A 17,529-nucleotide genomic window follows, 5' to 3' on the forward strand; every position below is an offset into this window, starting at 1 on the left:
GCAAGCTGCGGGCATCGGCGCGGCGGCGGCAGGCGGCGGCGCGGCGGGTGCGGCGCCGAGCGGAGCGCCAAAGCAATCCGGAACCTGCTGTAAGCTGCTCGGCACCGTCGAACCGGACGCTCCCGCGGATGGGACGCTCGCCGCAACGGCGGCGGCGCAGTAGGCACTGGGTGTGACACCGCTGCGGGTCGCGCTGTCGGCAAACGCTCGGAGCTGGCTGTTGTCGTGCGCGAGCGCGGCGCGAAAGTTGCGCAGCGCCGCGACTTGCTTCGAGGCAGTGGAGAGCTGCTCCTGCAGCAGCAACGACCACTTGATGTACACACTCATCTCTGTATTGCTGACTTGTGAGACGGGCAGCTTCGCGCCCAGCACAGCGCTGTGCGGGTGCATGCTCTGCTGAGCGAGCTCCTCCACCTTGGCGCGCAGCGCCATTGCGCGATGGTTCAGGTCAGCCGCCGTCATGGACGAGCCGGCGCCGCCTGCCGAGGCCATCTTCAGGATCGGCGCGTGTGCACCACTCGTAATGAGCGCCTTCGGACTCAGAGAAGTGTTTCTTTCTGCTTAGCCTTCGATGTTATGAAACAAACGCGCCTGAACGCGTGGCGTTCAAGCGGCACTTCTCTCGCGTCGGCTCCGCCGAGCGCTGCACAGAGACCATCTTCACTGACCACCAACGACAGGTGTGCGACTACGCGCTCGTCTACGCGGAGAAGAAGAACGACGGCGAAGCGCCGTACTCGGTCTCCTTCACCGCCACGCAGAACGGCGACGTCATCGTCCAGCTGCACCCGCACTCGCAGCTCGAGCGCGCTGTGCGCCACGAGCGGCAGGCGCAGGCCACGGAGCCGCCTGCGAGCGCGAGCCCTGCGGCGCCGCCCGCCCCTGCCGCCGCGCCGCCAGCCGCGGAGCCGGCGTCCACCAAGACGTACGCCGCCGCAGCCGCATCGCAGCCGCAGGGTGCCACCGCGGGTGGCCAGCCCGCCGCGCCTGCGGGCCCGGCCGCCGCCGCGCGCGTGCCGCCGCCGCCCAGCGGCGGCGGAGTGCGCGGCTGCACCTTCACTGTCCCCGACCCGGGCAGGAAGCGCGGGCGGCAGCAGCGCGGCAAGGGCAGCACCAGCCGCGGCCGCGCCGATAACGGACCCCGTCTCGTCGACAAGAACGCGCTCTCGGCGCGCGGCGGCGGGCCCCCACGCCAGTCGCGCTCTCCCTCGCCGGACTCGCCGCCCGCCAAGCGGGCTTCCTCCGCCGACTCGTCCGGCTACGACACCGATTTACCGGACGAGGTGCAGCAAGAGGCGGTCCGCAGGGTATGCGGCGCGCTCGGCATGAGGACGCAGTTCGACGCGGCGGTGGCGGCGGGCGAGCTTCTCGAGCTGCTCGAGAGCTTGCCGCGAGGGGCGGTCGAAGCCTCTGTCCGACAGATGCGGGGTTACATCCGCACAGGCGAGTGGCCAGAGCCCATTCTCACCAGCCCTGCCCTGCAGCGCGGCCGCTCGCCAAGCCCCGTCGATGAGTGGTCAGATGGATAGTGCCCGAGAGCGAGGGGTCCGGGGGGGAGCACAAATAGGACGCCCAGCCCTGCCCTCGTGCCGCCGAGTGTGTATCCTATGCGAGAGAGATCCCCTGTGCCATCTGCCCAGCCCTCTCCGCGCGGAGATGCACCCTCCCCCCTCGCTTTTGCAAAATCCTGCAAAGGTGGGGACGCGTCTGTCCTCGACCCAGCCCTAGCTTGGGATGTCCGTTGTATTTATTTATTTATTTATTTATGAAACAAACGCAAGGCGGACATGGCATATCGCTCTCGGGCCCACAGACATCCCGGATCCCGCACACCCGCCGCCCCCGCGCGCGCCCCACCTCGGCCGGGAGAAAGGGGAGTGACAGTTTGGGATGGACAGCCCGAGTATGTTGAGTCCTGGCTCAACAACGCAGGGAACAAGAGGGGGTGGTCCGGCTTTTCTTTTCACACATCGGAGAAAAAGAGTTCTGCCGTCTCTCTGACACTCACCACTCACACACACACCCGCCAGTTTGGTCGGGCATCGGGTCCCAGGCCCCACCGTCGTGAGAGGGCGGCGGAGCAAGGCGCTCGCGCTGCTGGCCGGGAGTGAGGGTGAGGGGGTGGCGCGCTCAGAAGAGGGGCGACTTGAGCATATCGGCGACGAAGGGCAAGTTGTCGCTGGCGGCAAACGGCGCCATCACCTCGCCGCTGTACGGCGCGATCTTGCCGGCGAGGGCGGGGACGGAGCCCGGCACCTTGGACTCGGAGACGAAGGCCATGATGCCGAGCATCGCGAGGCGGCCGTTGTTGATCTCGGCGAGCAGGCCCTTGGCCTTCTTCTCGGGCGATGCGTTCTTGGACAGCCCAAAGGGATCAAACAGGTCAAACGGAACCGGGTGCGGGATGCCCCCCTTCTTGATCGACCTGCGGGGCGGCGGGTCGCGGCGCCGTCGGCGGGGCGGCTCGCGCGGGCGGGCGCCGCCGCCGCCGCGGCGGGGCGGCTCGCACGGGAAGAAGCCCGGCTTGCCGCCGCGCATGTAGTGCTTCTCGCCCGACAGGCCGAGCACGTACGAGTTCTCGGACCAGAGCTCGAGGCCGCCGACGAAGAGGAGGATCTGCAGCTTCGACGCGGTCGGCAGCGCGTCCCACTGGTCCGCCGGCCCGCCCGCCGCGAGGATGTCCGAGTGCATCACGCCATTCGGGCCGCCGGTCAGCGCCCACGGCCAGCAGATGCCGTTCGACTGGACAATGTAGCCGACGAAGGCGGCCATCGCGACGCGGCCGTGCTTGATCTCGGCGTGGCGCAGGAAGCCGATCGCCGCCTCCTGGCCCTGGCTCCACTGGTCGTAGTCGGCGAGGTTCAGCGGGTCCCTGCGGCGGCGGCGGCGGCGGCGGTCGGCGGCGGGCAGTCATCGGCGACGGCCGGCAGGAGGCGGCGGCGATGGCGGAGGCGTGAGAAGCGGCGTGCACGTGCGCGGCGCACCAGTAGCCAATCACCTACAGACGGTCACCCACAGTTCAGACAGGGCATCGAAGGCGGAGCGGATCATCGCACGGCGCTCGCCGGGTTGAGCTTTCCGGCCAGAGACTCGAGCTCGGCCTTGGACTCCATGACGGGCGCGGCGGTGCGCACTGCGGGGGCGCGCATCAGCGCCGCGGGCGCGAGCGAGAGGGTCGAGGCAGAAGCCAGAGAGAGCATCTTTGAGAGGGCGACGGTGGAAATTAGTGTTGGGTGATCGCACCCGCAGGGTTCATTTTGAGGGCACTTTGGGGGTACCGTGCGTTTGCCAGTGCTTGGATAGCGCATCACACCCCTCTTCTTAAAATCCCTGTGTGGTGGCGGCGTGCCGCCACCACCGTCCTCCCATCCCTCCCTTGTTTTATTGTTTTCTTGCTTTCTTTCTTGAAGAAATCACGACTCTCACAGTGATTTGGGCTCGGCGGCTTGTTAGCCCTCAGCCGAAGCTGGGGCCGGTCCCGTAGCCGAGAGAGCCCGCGCCGATGAGTTCGACGCGGTCGGGGGGGCCTGCGGAGAGGCCAGCGAGGTGGCGATCGCTGTACTTCATGGTCGTCATCAAGTGACCGGCTGACAACTGCACTCCAAGTGCTCCAAGACAAGCCAGAGTCGATACTCTGACGATCTATATTACTCGAATATGGCAAGAATATGGCTCCAAATAGGGCCTATATTCTCGAATATTCTTTATATTTATATGGTAAAATTCTTTATATTCCGGCTGAAAATCGCTTCGAAAAAGAATAAATAATATGAAGAAAAGCGTATAAAGGCCAACATAGCGCATAGGATGCCACGAATGCCTGAAGGAGAGGGAGGCGAGGCCAGAGGCAGACTCAGCTGCTCTCGGGTGATCGCCCGGCGCGTTTGTCGAGCGGCGCGACGCTCGGACTGGACACCAACGGCAAACAACAAACACAAACACCAACGCTCTCCTAAAATCTCTCTCTCTCTCCCAACGGACGGCAACGACGCGGTGGGTGGACGCGAGCCTCCTTCCCTCCGGTCTGTGGCTTTGTGCCCACCTCTCTCTGCGCACAGCTCGAGCTCCGTTCTGTCGCGCTACCATGGTTCGTCGTGAGAGTCGGAGCGCCGTGCGAGAAAGAAAACCACCAGGCCTAACTGTGGTTGCGGCCAACCCAGCGCGATCGAAGCAAGCGCGAGCATGGAGAGCCCCAGTAGCTCCAGCTCGACTGCCGCGGTAACCCTAGGATACATGGCCTGCTCCTCGCTGATGCTCGTCGTCAACAAGCTCGCCGTCCACCTCCTGCCCGCGCCCAGCTTTGTGCTGCTCACGCAGTTCTTTGCGTCATGGTTTGTCGTCAAGGGCCTCGGCCTGGCCGGCGTCATCGAGGTGGACGCGCTGGAGTGGAGCAAGCTGCGCGCCTTCCTCCCCATTGCGGCCGCCTTCCTCGCCTGCGTCTTCGCAAACATAAAGACGCTGCAGTACGCCAACGTGCGGCCCTGCCGCCCTCGGCGCCGCCGCGGCCGTGGCCACGCGCCAGCCCCGGACGCGCGCGCCCGCAGGTGGAGACCTTCATCGTCTTCCGCGCCTCGACGCCGCTCGCCATCTCCATCGCCGAGTGGCTCTTCCTCGGCCGCGAGCTGCCCAACTGCCGCTCGTTTTGCTGCCTCGTCTCGCTCCTCGCCGCCGCCTGCGGGTGTGCGCGCGCTCGCCGCGCTCGGCCGCGGCCCGCCAGCGACGGCTGACCGCCTCTCCCGCTCTAACCTCCCCGCGCAGCTACATGTACTTTGACTCCGCCTTCGAGGTCCGCGCCTACGTGTGGGTCGGCGCCTGGTACGCCATCTTTTGCTTTGACCAGCTCTACATCAAGTGCGCCGCTCTCTTGCCGAGCCGTCGCCCGCCGCCCGCCGCCCGCTTCCCGAGGCGTGGCCCGCCGTGCCGCGCGCAGGTATGCCGTGGACGCGACGGTCGTCGACTCGAACTGGGGGTGCGAACCCCCGTACCGCCCGCTCAGCCCGCATCGCGCGCGGCTCAGCTCGGCGGCCCTCGCCGCGCAGGCGGGTCTTTTACACCAACCTGTGGGCGTGCGGGATCGCGACCGTCATCTGCGCCGCGACCGAGCCGCAGACGCTCCTCACCCTGCGCTGGACCAGAGAGAGCATGGCCGCCCTCGCCGTCTCCGCCGCCCTCGGGGTCGGCATGTCGTACTTTGCCTTCATCTGCCGCGCGTCGGTCTCTGCGACCTGCTTCACCATCCTTGGGAACGTGTGCAAGGCGCGCCGTCACCCTGCCGCCCACCGGCGCCACGCCCTCCTCTCGTCTAGCCCGCGCGCCGCTCTCGCGTGCGATCGCCGCCGCCTCGCATCGTTCCGCCGCGCTCTCGAGTGTGCGCGCCGCCGCACGAAGAGCGCTCTTTGCCTCGTTGGGGGTGCGGGCGTGCTCGAGGCAGTGGTGGTGCGACGCGGGGCTCCCGACGGGGACGCGCCGACGCGGGGAGGGCCCACCCCTCTCCCTCTCTGCCCTCGCTCACCGTCCCCCGCCGCGCAGGTGCTGACGGTCTTCATCAACGTCGTCATCTGGGACAAGCACGCCTCACAGGAGGGGCTCGCTTGCCTCGCCGTCTCGCTCGTCGCCGCCGCGCTCTACCAGCAGGCGCCCAAGCGGACGCCGGCCGACGCCGCCTATGCTCGCGTCGCCATCTCGACGGGAGAGAAGGGGTAGCCGCCGCTCCGCGTTATATGCTCTGACCGAGAGGTCGCCAGGAACCACTGGCTCCGCCTGGCTCTGAGTCGCGTGCGTCGGTGCCTCTCAGTGTCCCTGGGCGTGTCGTGTCTGCACACCACCCACCACTTTCAGGGCCTCTGCAGAGATTGCACATCTCCCGGTGGCCGGTGTGTGCCTGTGTCGTCTCGAGCGGGGACAGCGGACACACACGCGAGAGCGGTGAGCGCGCGCGGCGGCGCACGCCGGTCGCCGCACTGAGCGGCGAGCTGAGCTCCCAGAGGCAGAGCTGAGAGCACTCGACTCTCTGCGGTCTGCGCACAACACGTGTTCGCCTTCAGTTCAATCGTCAGCTCTGTTTCATGGTATCGCCCGGGCCCGCGAATCGATAGTAGGTACGTACACTATGTACATCGGGCAACGAGGTGGATAGGACGCCAGGCGGGGTGTGTGCGTGCGGCACACTAGATCGCGCAAGGGTCAATGACTGCTCCCGAAACACGCGTCACACTCACACAACGACACACATGCAGCATGCAGAGTTGTCTGGTCGGGTCCCCGTTCGGCCGAGGCGAATTCAAGGGCTCGCCGGCCGGGCAGCCAGGTCAGCCACCCACGCAGCGGCCGGTTTTCGGCCTTCTTGAGGCCGTCTTGCTGACCGCCCCGCTGCGCCCGGTTTTGGGGCGCGAGCGCCGCTGCCGGAAGGCGCAGCCGACCTGCTGCAGCACGACGATGTCCTCGCCGAGGATATGCAGCACCAGGTGCTGGAACGCGTCCTTTGTCAGCAGCAGGTGTTGATGGAGCGTCAAGTTTGCCAGCTGGCACAGCGCGAGGCTCTTGGCGCGAGGCAGCTGCTCGCCGAGCGCCTCGAGCTGCGCGGGGAGGCGGCGGGCGGTGGGTGGGCCAGAAGGGCCGCGGGCGGCGGGGGGCGGGGCGGCCGAGCGCACCAAATCGTCAAGTCCATGAGTGTCTGCCATCATCATCAGATGAGATGACAGTCTCGCCCCGGGAGATTCGGCCGCAAAGGTTCCACCAAGCTTACATTGTTGAACCATTAACAAGTGGAATGGCTGTTCACACACACACCGCGCAAAGGTCTGAACAGTGAACACTCGGAGAGCTCTTCCAGCTCATCCGCCCACCGCTCCAGCGCCGCACTCTCCGCCCAAGCCTCAGCGTGGCTTTTGCCGGAGCAGCCGCCACTTGGCCTGTATAAGGTTTTCCGGAAACAAAAAGGAAAACAGAGGGTCCCCAGCACTTTGCGTTTCCGGAAATTTCCAGGGAAAACAGAGGGTGTTTGGTGCTCCATTCTGGAAACTCGCTGTTTTCCCTGAGTCTGAGAGCTGGTCTGGGGCAAAATCTAAGGCAAAATTGAGGAAATCGACAAAATACCCAGGCGGTCGCAGGGTAAATTCCAGGTATGCACGGGTTCTCCGCAAAATTCCCGGCATTTTGCCGATTTGGCCTAAAATTTGGCTGATTTTGGGCCCAAACCAGCCTCAGACTCGGCTCAGAGCCCAAAATTTGACGATTTCCACGGAGTTTTCCCGGGAAAAGAGAGAGGAAAAGAGAGGGTGTTGTAGAGAAAAAAGGAAAGGAAAACAGACGGGGTGCGAGAGGAAAACCTTATACAGCCTAAGCCGCCACCTGAAGCCGCTGCCTCTGCGGCGCTGGCGAGAGAGCCCGCACCACAGCCTCACGGAGCGCTGCCGCGGCGCCCACGGCCACGCGCCCTCCCCTCCACCCCCCCCCACCGCATCGGCACCACCACCGAGATGCTCTGCGGCGAGAGCGACAGTGTTGGCATCCTGCAGTGAAGCGTAAACGTGCTGCGCCGTCTGCTCGTCCGCCGGCAGTCGCTGCCGGCCGGCTGCGCCGATGCCGTTGACGACGCTGGCAGCGCAGCTGTTGTCGCCGGTCGCAGTACCGTCGTCAGCGGCGCCGCCGCCACCGCCACCAGGTGGGCGAGCAGAGTCGGCCGGCATGCACCTGCCGACCGCCGCTGTTCACACCAAAACTGAGAAGTTCGACGCCCTCGGAGTTTGGGGCCCGTCCAAGCTGTGGCTCGGGCACGACACAACACGCTATTTCGTGGCAAATCATGACCTCGCTCCGCATCTCGATCCCTCTCGACGACGCTCCCCCGAGCAAGCTGCACCCTCGCAGCCCCATCCAAGAGCGCCTCGAGTCGGCCCTTCCCAACCGCCCGTCCCTGGCCGAGCTCCACGAAGCGCAGCAAAAGGCCGAGGCGCGCGCCCGCCGCTCGTGGGGTGGGAGGGGCGGGGCGGGAGGGGGCCTGCCGCGCCACGCCCGCACGCGGGCGGGCCAGGGGGGGGGTGACGCCCTCTCCCCCGCGGCGCACCGCGGCGCGAGAGCACGTGCCGGCCGTCGCCCCGCGCGCCAAGGAGGGTAGGGCGACCCCCCTCCAATCTCCCTTGGGCCACGTGAAGGCTGACCCCGACTCGCCACTCGCGCTCCGCAGGCGCTGCGGCAGGCCCACATCGACTCCGTCAAGCAGCGGGGCCAGCGCGCCGCCTGCCGGGCCGCCTCCTCCTCCGCCCGGCGCCGCGCGCTCGACGAGGTGCGCGCCGCCCGCGCCATCGAGCAGGCGGCGCGGCGCGACGAGGCGCTGGCCAAGCGGACGAAGCTGCTCGCCAGCCGGGCCACCTCGTGCGCCTACCGCGTCAAGCGCGCCATCGCCGTCGCCGCCGCCACCCGCGAGCACGCGCGCCAGACGCAGAGCGCGACCAAGTGCAACCTCGAGGCCAAGCTCGAGGCTGCCGCCGCCCGGCGCGCCGAGGCGCGCGCCGAGGAGAAGCAGCGCGCGCCGCTGGTGCCGCCGATGTGGCGCGGCACCGCCGGTCCGGCCCACGCCGCCGCCCCCTCCTCCCAGCCGGCGCCCTCCGACGGCGGCGCGCCGGCCTCGCCGGACGGGCGCAGCGCCTCCGAGCGGCTCCTCTCCGAGGTGGAGTCGGAGTGGGCGGCGGCGGACGACGACGCGGACGCGCAGCGGATCCAGGCGTGGATGCGGCGGCCCGAGACCATCGAGACGGCGCGTGCCTGGCTCGAGGAGGTCGGGTGCGACCCGCGTGCGGGCCGGCTCCTGCTCGGCCTCGTGTACATGGCGCGCGAGGCGGCGCGCCTCTTTTGCGACTCGAGCGAAGACAAGTCGATGGCGCGCGAGGCGAAGCGGTTCCACAAGCGGCTCCTCGCCGCGCTCAAGACGGGCGAGGCGGACGACTTCCCCGAGGACCTGCGCCGCGCGCGCCGCTTCCACGCGGCGTGGCTCGCTGTCGACAAGCCAAAGGTCAGCTCCCCGCGCCCACGCCACCCGCACCGCCGCACCCGCACCGCCGCACCCGCACCGCCGCACCCGCCGCACCCCCGCTCGCGTGTCGACGACGCATCAGTCACGCGCCCGCGCGCGCCGCGCAGGTGGTCGGTTGCCTCGTCGACTCGCTCGTCGCTCGCCGCGCGGAGCAGGCTGCGCCGCGCGTGCCAAACGAGGCTGGCGCGGCGGTGCCGTCGCTGTCGGCGTCGGCGGACGAGACGCTCGAGATGATCCGCCGGCTCGGTGGCGCCGAGGCGGAGGCGGAGGCGCGCGAGGCGGAGCGGCGCGCGGGCGAGATGGCGCACGTGCGCGCGGAGGACCTCGCCACGCATGTCGGCAAGGTTGCCAAGCGCGCTTTTTGGGACGCGGTGCAGGAGCGGCTCCGCGGCGGCGACTTTGAGTGCGCGTTTGGGCTGCTCGGAGAGATGCAAAAGGCGATGCTCGCGCTCGTCGCCCACTCGGCGAAGGCGCGTGAGGAGCTCGCCGATAAGTTCGACGCCGCGTGGCTCAAGCAGCAGGCCGACAACGGCGCGCTCGAGCTCGGCAGCGTCACAAACCTGATGAAGTACGTCGCCTCGACCATCGCCGCGTGGCAGGCGCCCGCCGACGAGCCGGAGGCGCGCGCGTGGGTCGAGTCCGTCGAGGCCGTCGCCGCCGCCGCGGTGGCGGAGCGCGCCGACCTCGGCGCCTTCATCGGCGACCACCTCGCCCCCTTCCTCGCGCGTGCGCACGAGCTGATCGGCCGCATCTACGAGAGGCTGGTTGCGATGCAGCAAGAGGCGGACGGCGAGGCCGCCGCCGCCGAAGCCGCCGCCGAGGCCGAGGCCGAGGCGCCGCCGCAAGACTAGGGGTGGCGCGGCCAAGTGGCCGCCCGCGAGGCCCTCCTCGATCGGCCCTGGCCCTTCCCTCGCGTGCATGGAGTGGCCAGCCGCCTCGCGGCGCTCCCCCGAGCGCCACGATCGTGGGAGTGAGGGATGGCGATGCACTTTGTGATGGATGAGCATGTTCCTGTACCAAATGGTAGATGTCCTCGTGTGCGCGCAAGACTTGTGGTGGCTGGTTCGCCGGCGGCAAGTCGCGCTGCGGCGCTGTGGCCTGGGATGCACGCTGTGTGATTCTTGAGTGGGATATGTCTTGTGTGCGCGCGCTGTGCCATTCGTGGCCTCGCGCCGCGCCCAGTATGTAAATTGATGGGTACACACCGTGGTCCGTGGACACGCGACACGTGTTAATTCTTAATTAATGAGAGTTCCAGAGTAACTGCCAGAGATACTGGGAAGAACGGGAACTGCTTATACGCTCGTTACTGGGTCGAACGGCTTTACTGCTGGAGTGTAAAAATACAAAAATAATAGTACGTGTGTGTCTTGTATGTCTATGTGTGACGGGGAAAAGGAAATTTTATTTAATTCATCAAAGGCTCGCAAGGGCCTCCGGTATACTGTGATCTGTGTTACGGTAGTGGAGAATACATGCAATATCCGGCCGCATCTCCATCTGCCATCTCGAGAGAAAGTAGACTCACGCTCACTGCCTATCTTCTGTCTCTCTGCGGAGGAGACCCTGAGCACTGTCGCCTCCCTCAGGCTCAGCAGCCTCTCCCTCAGACGACGACGCGTCGGTGCTGACGTCTTTGCCAGCCGCACCGGCGCTCTGCGCAGCTTCTCTCTCATGCCTCCTGCCCCCCCCCGGCTCCGAAGAGCGTCGCCGGCGCTTCTCCTTGCGCTTCTCCTTGTGCTCCTTGAGGCTCTTGCGCTTGCGCTCCTTCTTGGCCGCCTTGCGCGCGCGCCGCTCCTCCTGCAGCTTCTCGACCATTTGCTCGAGAAGCACTGCCCGCGCTGCCGCAGCGGGCGGCGCGGGCGGCGCGGCTGGCGTGGGCGGCGCGGGCGGCGCGACAGGCGCGGCCGGCGTAGCTGCCACGTGCGCCGCCGCCGCCGCGGAAGCGGCGCCGTGGTGGGACTGAGCAGCGGAGGCAGAGGGCTGCTTGGAGGCGCCGCCGTCGCCCACAGCGTCCGCGCGGCGAGGCTGGAGGCGGTCGAGGGCGGCCTGGCGGTAGCGGATGGCGTTGGCGTCGCGCGGGTCGAGCTGGACCGCCTAGGGGCGGCAGCGAAGGCGAGGTGGCGAGAGGGTGGCGGGTGGCAGCGCCAGCGAGCCTGCGTTGGCCTTGTCGAGCGCCTCGATGGCGTCGCGCAGCCGACCGCCGTTGATGAGGCAAGCGCCTGCGGGGGAGACGGAGGCGGGAGCGCTATGTCGGCGCCGGCCACTCGAGAGCGAGAGCGAGGCAAAGGGAGGCGACGGCGAACACGCGAGTCGAGAGGGCGAGGAGCAGAGCGCGAGCTGCAGAGGGCGAGGTGCAGAGGGCGAGGAGCAGAGGGCGAGGTGCAGAGGGCGAGGTGCAGAGGGCGAGGTGCAGAGGGCGAGGTGCAGAGGGCGAGGGTGAGGGCGAGGTGCAGAGGGCGAGGAGCAGAGGGCGAGGTGCAGAGGGCGAGGGTGAGGGCGAGGTGCAGAGGGCGAGGTGCAGAGGGCGAGGTGCAGAGGGCGAGGTGCAGAGGGCGACAAGCAGGGCGAGGTGCAGAGGGCGAGGTGCAGAGGGCGAGGTGCAGAGGGCGAGGGGCAGGGCGAGGTGCAGAGGGCGAGGTGCAGAGGGCGAGGTGCAGAGGGCGAGGGTGAGGGCGAGGTGCAGAGGGCGACAAGCAGGGCGAGGTGCAGAGGGCGAGGTGCAGAGGGCGAGGTGCAGAGGGCGAGGTGCAGAGGGCGAGGTGCAGAGGGCGAGGTGCAGAGGGCGAGGTGCAGAGGGCGACAAGCAGGGCGAGGTGCAGAGGGCGAGGTGCAGAGGGCGAGGAGCAGAGGGCGAGGTGCAGAGGGCGACAAGCAGGGCGAGGTGCAGAGGGCGAGGTGCAGAGGGCGAGGTGCAGAGGGCGAGGTGCAGAGGGCGAGGAGCAGAGGGCGAGGTGCAGAGGGCGAGGTGCAGAGGGCGAGGGTGAGGGCGAGGTGCAGAGGGCGAGGTGCAGAGGGCGAGGTGCAGAGGGCGAGGTGCAGAGGGCGAGGTGCAGAGGGCGAGGTGCAGAGGGCGAGGTGCAGAGGGCGAGGAGCAGAGGGCGAGGTGCAGAGGGCGACAAGCAGGGCGAGGTGCAGAGGGCGAGCTGCAGAGGGCGAGGTGCAGAGGGCGAGGTGCAGAGGGCGAGGAGCAGAGGGCGAGGTGCAGGGGGCGAGGTGCAGAGGGCGAGGTGCAGAGGGCGAGGTGCAGGGGGCGAGGTGCAGAGGGCGAGGTGCAGAGGGCGAGGTGCAGAGGGCGAGGTGCAGAGGGCGAGGTGCAGAGGGCGAGGGTGAGGGCGAGGTGCAGAGGGCGAGGTGCAGAGGGCGAGGTGCAGAGGGCGAGGTGCAGAGGGCGAGGTGCAGAGGGCGAGGTGCAGAGGGCGAGGTGCAGAGGGCGAGGAGCAGAGGGCGAGGTGCAGAGGGCGACAAGCAGGGCGAGGTGCAGAGGGCGAGCTGCAGAGGGCGAGGTGCAGAGGGCGAGGTGCAGAGGGCGAGGTGCAGAGGGCGACAAGCAGGGCGAGGTGCAGAGGGCGAGGTGCAGAGGGCGAGGTGCAGGGGGCGAGGTGCAGAGGGCGAGCTGCAGAGGGCGAGGAGGGCGAGGTGCAGAGGGCGAGGGTGAGGGCGAGGGCGAGGGGGATCTGCGCGCCCCGGGCGACGAGCGCGTCGACGTGGCTCGGGTCGAGCTCGAGCGCATGCCCGTACGCGGCCAGCGCCTCCGCCTGCCTTCCCGCCCTCGCGTGCGCCACCCCTCTCCGCACCGCCTCCGCCGCCCAGAGCAGATTCTGCTCGCGCCGGCACGACTCGAAGGCGCGGCGGCCGCCCGCCGCGGCGCCGGCCGCGTGCGTGCGTGTTGGCGGCGGCGCGAGGGCCGACGCGTGCTGCGGGATGTCGAGTGCCGCACGGAGGGCGTCAAGGGGCCGCGGCGGTAGCTCCTCAACCCTCTCTCTCAGGGTGAGCCAGCAAGCGCCTCGCCCCTCGAGGAAGCGAGGCGACGGCGCAGACCCAGTCGAAAAGCCCGGCGGAGCAGCGGAGCAGCCGAGCAGGGGGCGCAGCCCCGACGCCTCGCAGTCCCCCGCGAGGATCGAGATGCAAATCCTCACGCCGCCGCCGTCCGACCCGCCGCCGCCGCCGCCATTGTCGCCGCCGCCGCGACCTCCGCCGCCGCCTTCGGCGCCGTCGACAATGCTGCCGTCGTGCACGGAGAGCGCGACCGCCGTCACGGTAGCGTCGGTCGGGGCCCGCCGCCTCATCACCTCCTCAAACGCGGGCGCGCCGCCGAGGGCGGGCGAGCGCGGCAGCAGCAGGCCGGCGGGCAGCGCGTGCGAGGCGTGCAGGAGCGCGAGCGTCGACGGCTTGAGCTTGCGCGCGCCGGACCGCTCCTGCCCTGCGACGGGCGCCACGCCCGGCGGCCAGGCGTTCGTCAGCCGCACGAGGGCGCCGGAGCGGCAGTGTGCGACGATGACGCCTCGCACGAGCGCCTGGCGGCAGAGGCCGGCAGGCCACGCCACCGCCGCTGCCGCGTCGCTGCCGCCATTTGGTCCGGCCTCGCCGGCCGCGCGAAGAAAGTAGGCGACCGGAGGCAGCGGCGCAAAGGCGCGCGAGGCAGCTGCCGCCTGCGGCGCCGTCCTCTGACAGAGCGACGCCGAGTGCACCAGTTCGCGGAGGCGGCTGCCAGCAGAGGTTTCGCCGCTGAGCAGGCGGGCGGCGGCGGGGGCGAGAGAGGCGAGCCCGTCGGCCTCGGCCGCCGCGGCGTGCATTCACACGGCGGACACGCGGGCCGGTCGCTGCCAGGATGGCGGAGGCCCACAGCCGCGTAGGAGAAGAAAACGCAAACCCACTCCGCCACGGCCTCGGCCTCCGCCACCGCCGCCGCTTCCGCCGCCGCCACCACCGCCGCCTCCGCCACCACGTCTGGCGCCGCCCCCGCCACCACCGCCGCTGCCGCCTCCGCGACGAGATACCACAAGTGGCAGTGACGTCACGGTGCTCACTGACTGGCGCGTAAGGCTGACACCCTCGGACGGTTCCTGCTCGTGCGCCGTCGAAGGGTGGCGGAGAGGACAACCACGGGGCAGAAAGCGGTGGCACTCGACGGCGATCGTCGAGCGGATTGACAGCCGGACGGTGCGCACTGCCAACTCCATCTACAGCTTGGACGGCCCGATGGACCAGCAAGGGTGGGACGCAGCGGGCACCTCGCGTTCGACAACCGGAGCCTTCGCCAATGGCTTCCCAGAGGACTGGAGATCACTGCTTCCCTCCGCGCCTTTCGCTGAGGACGCCGATGCGGGCCGCCGCAGGCAGAGCAAGAGGCGATCCCAGGATTCGCCTACGGCTACCCGCCCCCACCCCCAACGGGCGAGGATGGCGACCGACTCCGGTGGAGGTAGGGGCGACGGGGACGAGGGGGGGGGTGACATGGGGGGGGCCAGGGCCCCGGAACCGGCGGCAGCATCGGCCGTCTCCCCCCTGCCCCGGGCGACGCTGGGAGGTTCGCCATGGGGGTGGCTGATACCACACAACCCGCGGGGCGGTGGGCCGATACCTCTTCGACCGAAGAGAGCCGGCCTCACTTCACGGGGAGGGGCGGCGTGGCGATCCAGTGCCGCCGCCCTCGCCCGAGGAGTTGGGCATGGGACCACCGGAGGTGGAGTCAACAGGAGCAGGCAGAGTGGGCGAGACGGCGGCGGGGCCGCGGCCGAAAAAGGCTAGGAGGGGGGGTCGGGCCCCGCATCCGTTGCCCAACCAGCGGAAAGCGAGTGGGGGGAGGACCGAGGGGATAAGAGGGCCCCTCCAGACCGAGGGGGGGGAGGCCAGACCGGGAAGCCTCGAGGGGTGACGTCGAGTGAGGATGTACGTCGTGTGCGTGTCTGGTGTTTATTAGCTCCGAGTAGAGGGGGCGCTCCGCTGCTAGGGGAAACCTGGAGCGCGGACTAACCCTCGGAGACCCGTGTTTACTTTACGGCCCTTTCCCTGCGAACGCGCACCCCCTGGGCTAGGGCTCTCTTGCCCGCAACCCGATGCCAATCATCCGGCCCGCTGGGTGCGCTTCTCAGCTCCCCGGCCCTGGGTGTGCGGTTGCCGACTGCACTCCAAGTGCTCCACTCCAAGTGCTCCAAGTGCGAGGCAAGGAGGAGACGCGGGGAACTGACAGACTGGGACGACTGGAAACAAGAAGACAGTGAGCCACCACAGGCGTCGTTGGCGCACATACTGAGCGGCAGCTGCGCTGGAAATAAGGAAGAGGCGCGTCACTTCATGCGGAAGCTCGACAAACACACAGCGAGGGCGACAGCAAGAGTTGAACGGGAGGCGCCGGACTCAAAAGACACCGCCACATTCCTGAGACGAGCGAGGGCAGCCTCCTTAAAGGCGAAAGGGTCTAGATTTGGAGCGCTCGCCGAAGAGGAGTACGACAAAATAGCGCCCGTGATTGCCTGCACGCTACCCGCACTCACGGACTCCATACCCGAAAGAAAGAGAAGGGAGCTCGCGGGAGAGGTGACGAGTGAACTACAGGTAGTGGGGAAGGCAGCCTCGATTGCCATACAGACATGGGTGCGAAACAACGACAAGACCAAGGCACGGGCAGAGGAACGAGAGAAGAATATAGGGTGGATAAAGCGCCTGTTCACGGCATGGAGGGTGAGCCACACCGAACGTACCGAGCGAAGAGCCGAGCGGAAGGAGGACGGGGAAGATGACTCCGAGGACGACGAACCAGTGGAAATCCAGTTGTCAGATGTCACGATGCATCCGAAGGGGACCCCAGCGCCGGCATCATCCGTAGAGGCACGAGTGTTCGAAGAGAGAGTGGACCTGAGCAACAACATGACCTGTAGGCAAATGATCGGAGTGGGAGTCAGAAACGTGGTCCTTGCGCGAGGGGAGCTCGATAGACTCGAGGGGCCAGGATACGCCGCGAGGAGGACGGAGTTGCGCCGAAAGGCGAAAGAAGCCGCGAGAACAAGGGACCGGCAGGCGGCGGCGTCACAGGACGAGGCAGAAGGGAACGACGCGACAGAGGAGGAAATGACAAGGGAGAGAACGACGAGAGTGGGACGACCGCGAGGTGGCATGAAGGTTGCAGCGAGAATCGGAGAGAGACTGCGAAGAGAGATAGGAAGAGGCAGACTCCCTACACCCTAGCGGGTGGGCGACGGCTAGCGCACCACACACCTCTCCTTAAAATCCCTGTGTGGTGGCGGCGTGCCGTCCTCCCATCCCTCCCTTGGCTTGTCTGTTTTCTTTCTTTCTTTCTTTCAAGTGCGAGGAAGCCAAGCCTTTCTTTCAATGGTAAAGTAAACACACGGCCGATCGGCCGTCCTGACACGTGTAGGGCCACCGCCCCCGAGCCGGCGCACGTCACCCTCCGCACGGTAGCCGGATGTTGTGCCCGAGCACCTCCTCGGCGGCCACGGCGATGATCTGGCACGTCAGCACGCCCGCGACGAACAGGTCGTCGGCGTTCGAGTTTGCGACGACGGAGAAGGTCGCGTTGAGCTGGGGGATGAGGCCCTGCTCGGAGAGGAAGCCGTACGTGTTGCCCCCGTGGCCGAGGTAGGTGCCCCACTCGCCGTACCGTGCGCCGCGCGCCCACGACGTCTGCTTGAGCATCAGCCCAAGCCCATACGCGATGTGCCCGCGGCCCCAGCCCAGCCCGAGCGGCTCGAGCTCGGCCATCGCCTCGATTGTGTCGTGGCGGAGGATGGAGCGCTCGACGAGCAGCTCCCAGAAGAACTGCGCTACCTCTCCCGTGGTCGAGGCGAGGTTGCCGCACACCCACCCGAGGATGGACGCGTCCTGCGCGCCGATGTCGACCTGCCCCCTCCGGCCGAGCGGCCAGAGCGACGGCTTGCCGTGCTTGCCGAAGAGTGTGGTCGAGTCGGAGATTGGGCCGGTGGTGAGGAAGGACGAGCGAGGCAGCGGGTCCGCGCCGCCCCCCAGCAGCGCCTTTTGGTCGAGCTCGTACCTGCAGAGGGGTGAAGGAGGGTCGGAGGGTGGGAGAAGGGGGGGGGGGGGGGGGGCAAGGAGGCCCTTTTGCAGGGGCCTGCAGTGGCAAGGGTGGGGGTGGGGGTTAAGCGGGGCGGGGGAGGGGACCCTGAGGGAAGAAAAAGGCTTCCAAGACCGGAAGGGGCCGAAGAGGGGCAAAAGGGGAGGAGGGTGGGGAATGGGCCCTTGCCAGGTTTGCCCGGAGTCCTCAAGCGCGAGCAGCACAAGGCCCAGCAGCACATATTTTGTGGACAAATACAAAACCCAACTGCCCGGCTCGAAAATAAAGGGGGGTTTCCCGGGGGGGGGGCCAAGAACAAACTCCAGGGGGGGGGGCACGCGCTTCGCCACCCCCGCCTGCAGAAGCGCGTCGTCAAAGGGGGGGTAGTCAAAGTCAGCAATCCCCGAAAACATTTGCAGCAACTGACCCAACGTGACAAGGCGAGCCCGCGGGCCAAAAAGGGCGG

The 17,529-nt window shown here is 68.1% G+C and overlaps 5 protein-coding genes across 5 annotated transcripts in view; 2 read left to right on the top strand and 3 right to left on the bottom strand.

Annotated features, from left to right (window-relative positions):
* EMIHUDRAFT_438460 (hypothetical protein) overlaps window positions 1-504 on the bottom strand; it is a 1,478-nt gene extending 974 nt beyond the window's left edge. The window contains exon 1 of the mRNA XM_005760391.1: window positions 1-504. This exon is cut by the window's left edge and continues 159 nt beyond it. Within this exon, the coding sequence (XP_005760448.1) occupies window positions 1-492 (492 nt within the window). The 5' untranslated portion in view covers window positions 493-504.
* EMIHUDRAFT_218080 (hypothetical protein) lies at window positions 461-1,529 on the top strand (the record flags this gene model as incomplete). Its single annotated transcript, XM_005760392.1, has 3 exons — window positions 461-547; window positions 681-812; window positions 1,233-1,529. 3 exons carry the CDS (start codon window positions 461-463, stop codon window positions 1,527-1,529), a joined length of 516 nt encoding a protein of 171 aa, XP_005760449.1.
* Window positions 1,530-1,940: 411 nt separating this feature from the next.
* On the bottom strand, window positions 1,941-3,234 carry Lhcf24 (light harvesting protein). Its single transcript, XM_005760393.1, has 4 exons — window positions 3,066-3,234; window positions 2,985-2,998; window positions 2,510-2,872; window positions 1,941-2,425 (listed from the first exon to the last, which is right to left on the bottom strand). The coding sequence occupies exons 1-4, from the start codon at window positions 3,198-3,200 to the stop codon at window positions 2,131-2,133; spliced, it is 807 nt and encodes a 268-aa protein (XP_005760450.1). The 5' UTR covers window positions 3,201-3,234; the 3' UTR covers window positions 1,941-2,130.
* A 999-nt stretch (window positions 3,235-4,233) lies between these two features.
* Window positions 4,234-10,441, top strand: EMIHUDRAFT_465696 (hypothetical protein; the record flags this gene model as incomplete). Its single annotated transcript, XM_005760394.1, has 8 exons — window positions 4,234-4,473; window positions 4,545-4,678; window positions 4,759-4,851; window positions 4,931-4,969; window positions 5,040-5,247; window positions 5,530-5,673; window positions 8,186-9,010; window positions 9,139-10,441. 8 exons carry the CDS (start codon window positions 4,234-4,236, stop codon window positions 9,880-9,882), a joined length of 2,427 nt encoding a protein of 808 aa, XP_005760451.1. The 3' UTR covers window positions 9,883-10,441.
* A 5,994-nt stretch (window positions 10,442-16,435) lies between these two features.
* EMIHUDRAFT_218087 (hypothetical protein) overlaps window positions 16,436-17,529 on the bottom strand; it is a gene marked incomplete at both ends in the record, with an annotated part of 2,292 nt that continues 1,198 nt past the window's right edge. The window contains 2 exons of the mRNA XM_005760395.1: window positions 16,436-17,023; window positions 17,402-17,485. Coding sequence (XP_005760452.1) covers window positions 16,436-17,023; window positions 17,402-17,485 — 672 coding nt within the window. The remainder of the gene's footprint in view (window positions 17,024-17,401; window positions 17,486-17,529) is intronic.

This window comes from Emiliania huxleyi (assembly GCF_000372725.1).
Source record: "Emiliania huxleyi CCMP1516 unplaced genomic scaffold EMIHUscaffold_76, whole genome shotgun sequence".
NCBI lineage: Eukaryota > Haptophyta > Isochrysidales > Noelaerhabdaceae > Emiliania > Emiliania huxleyi.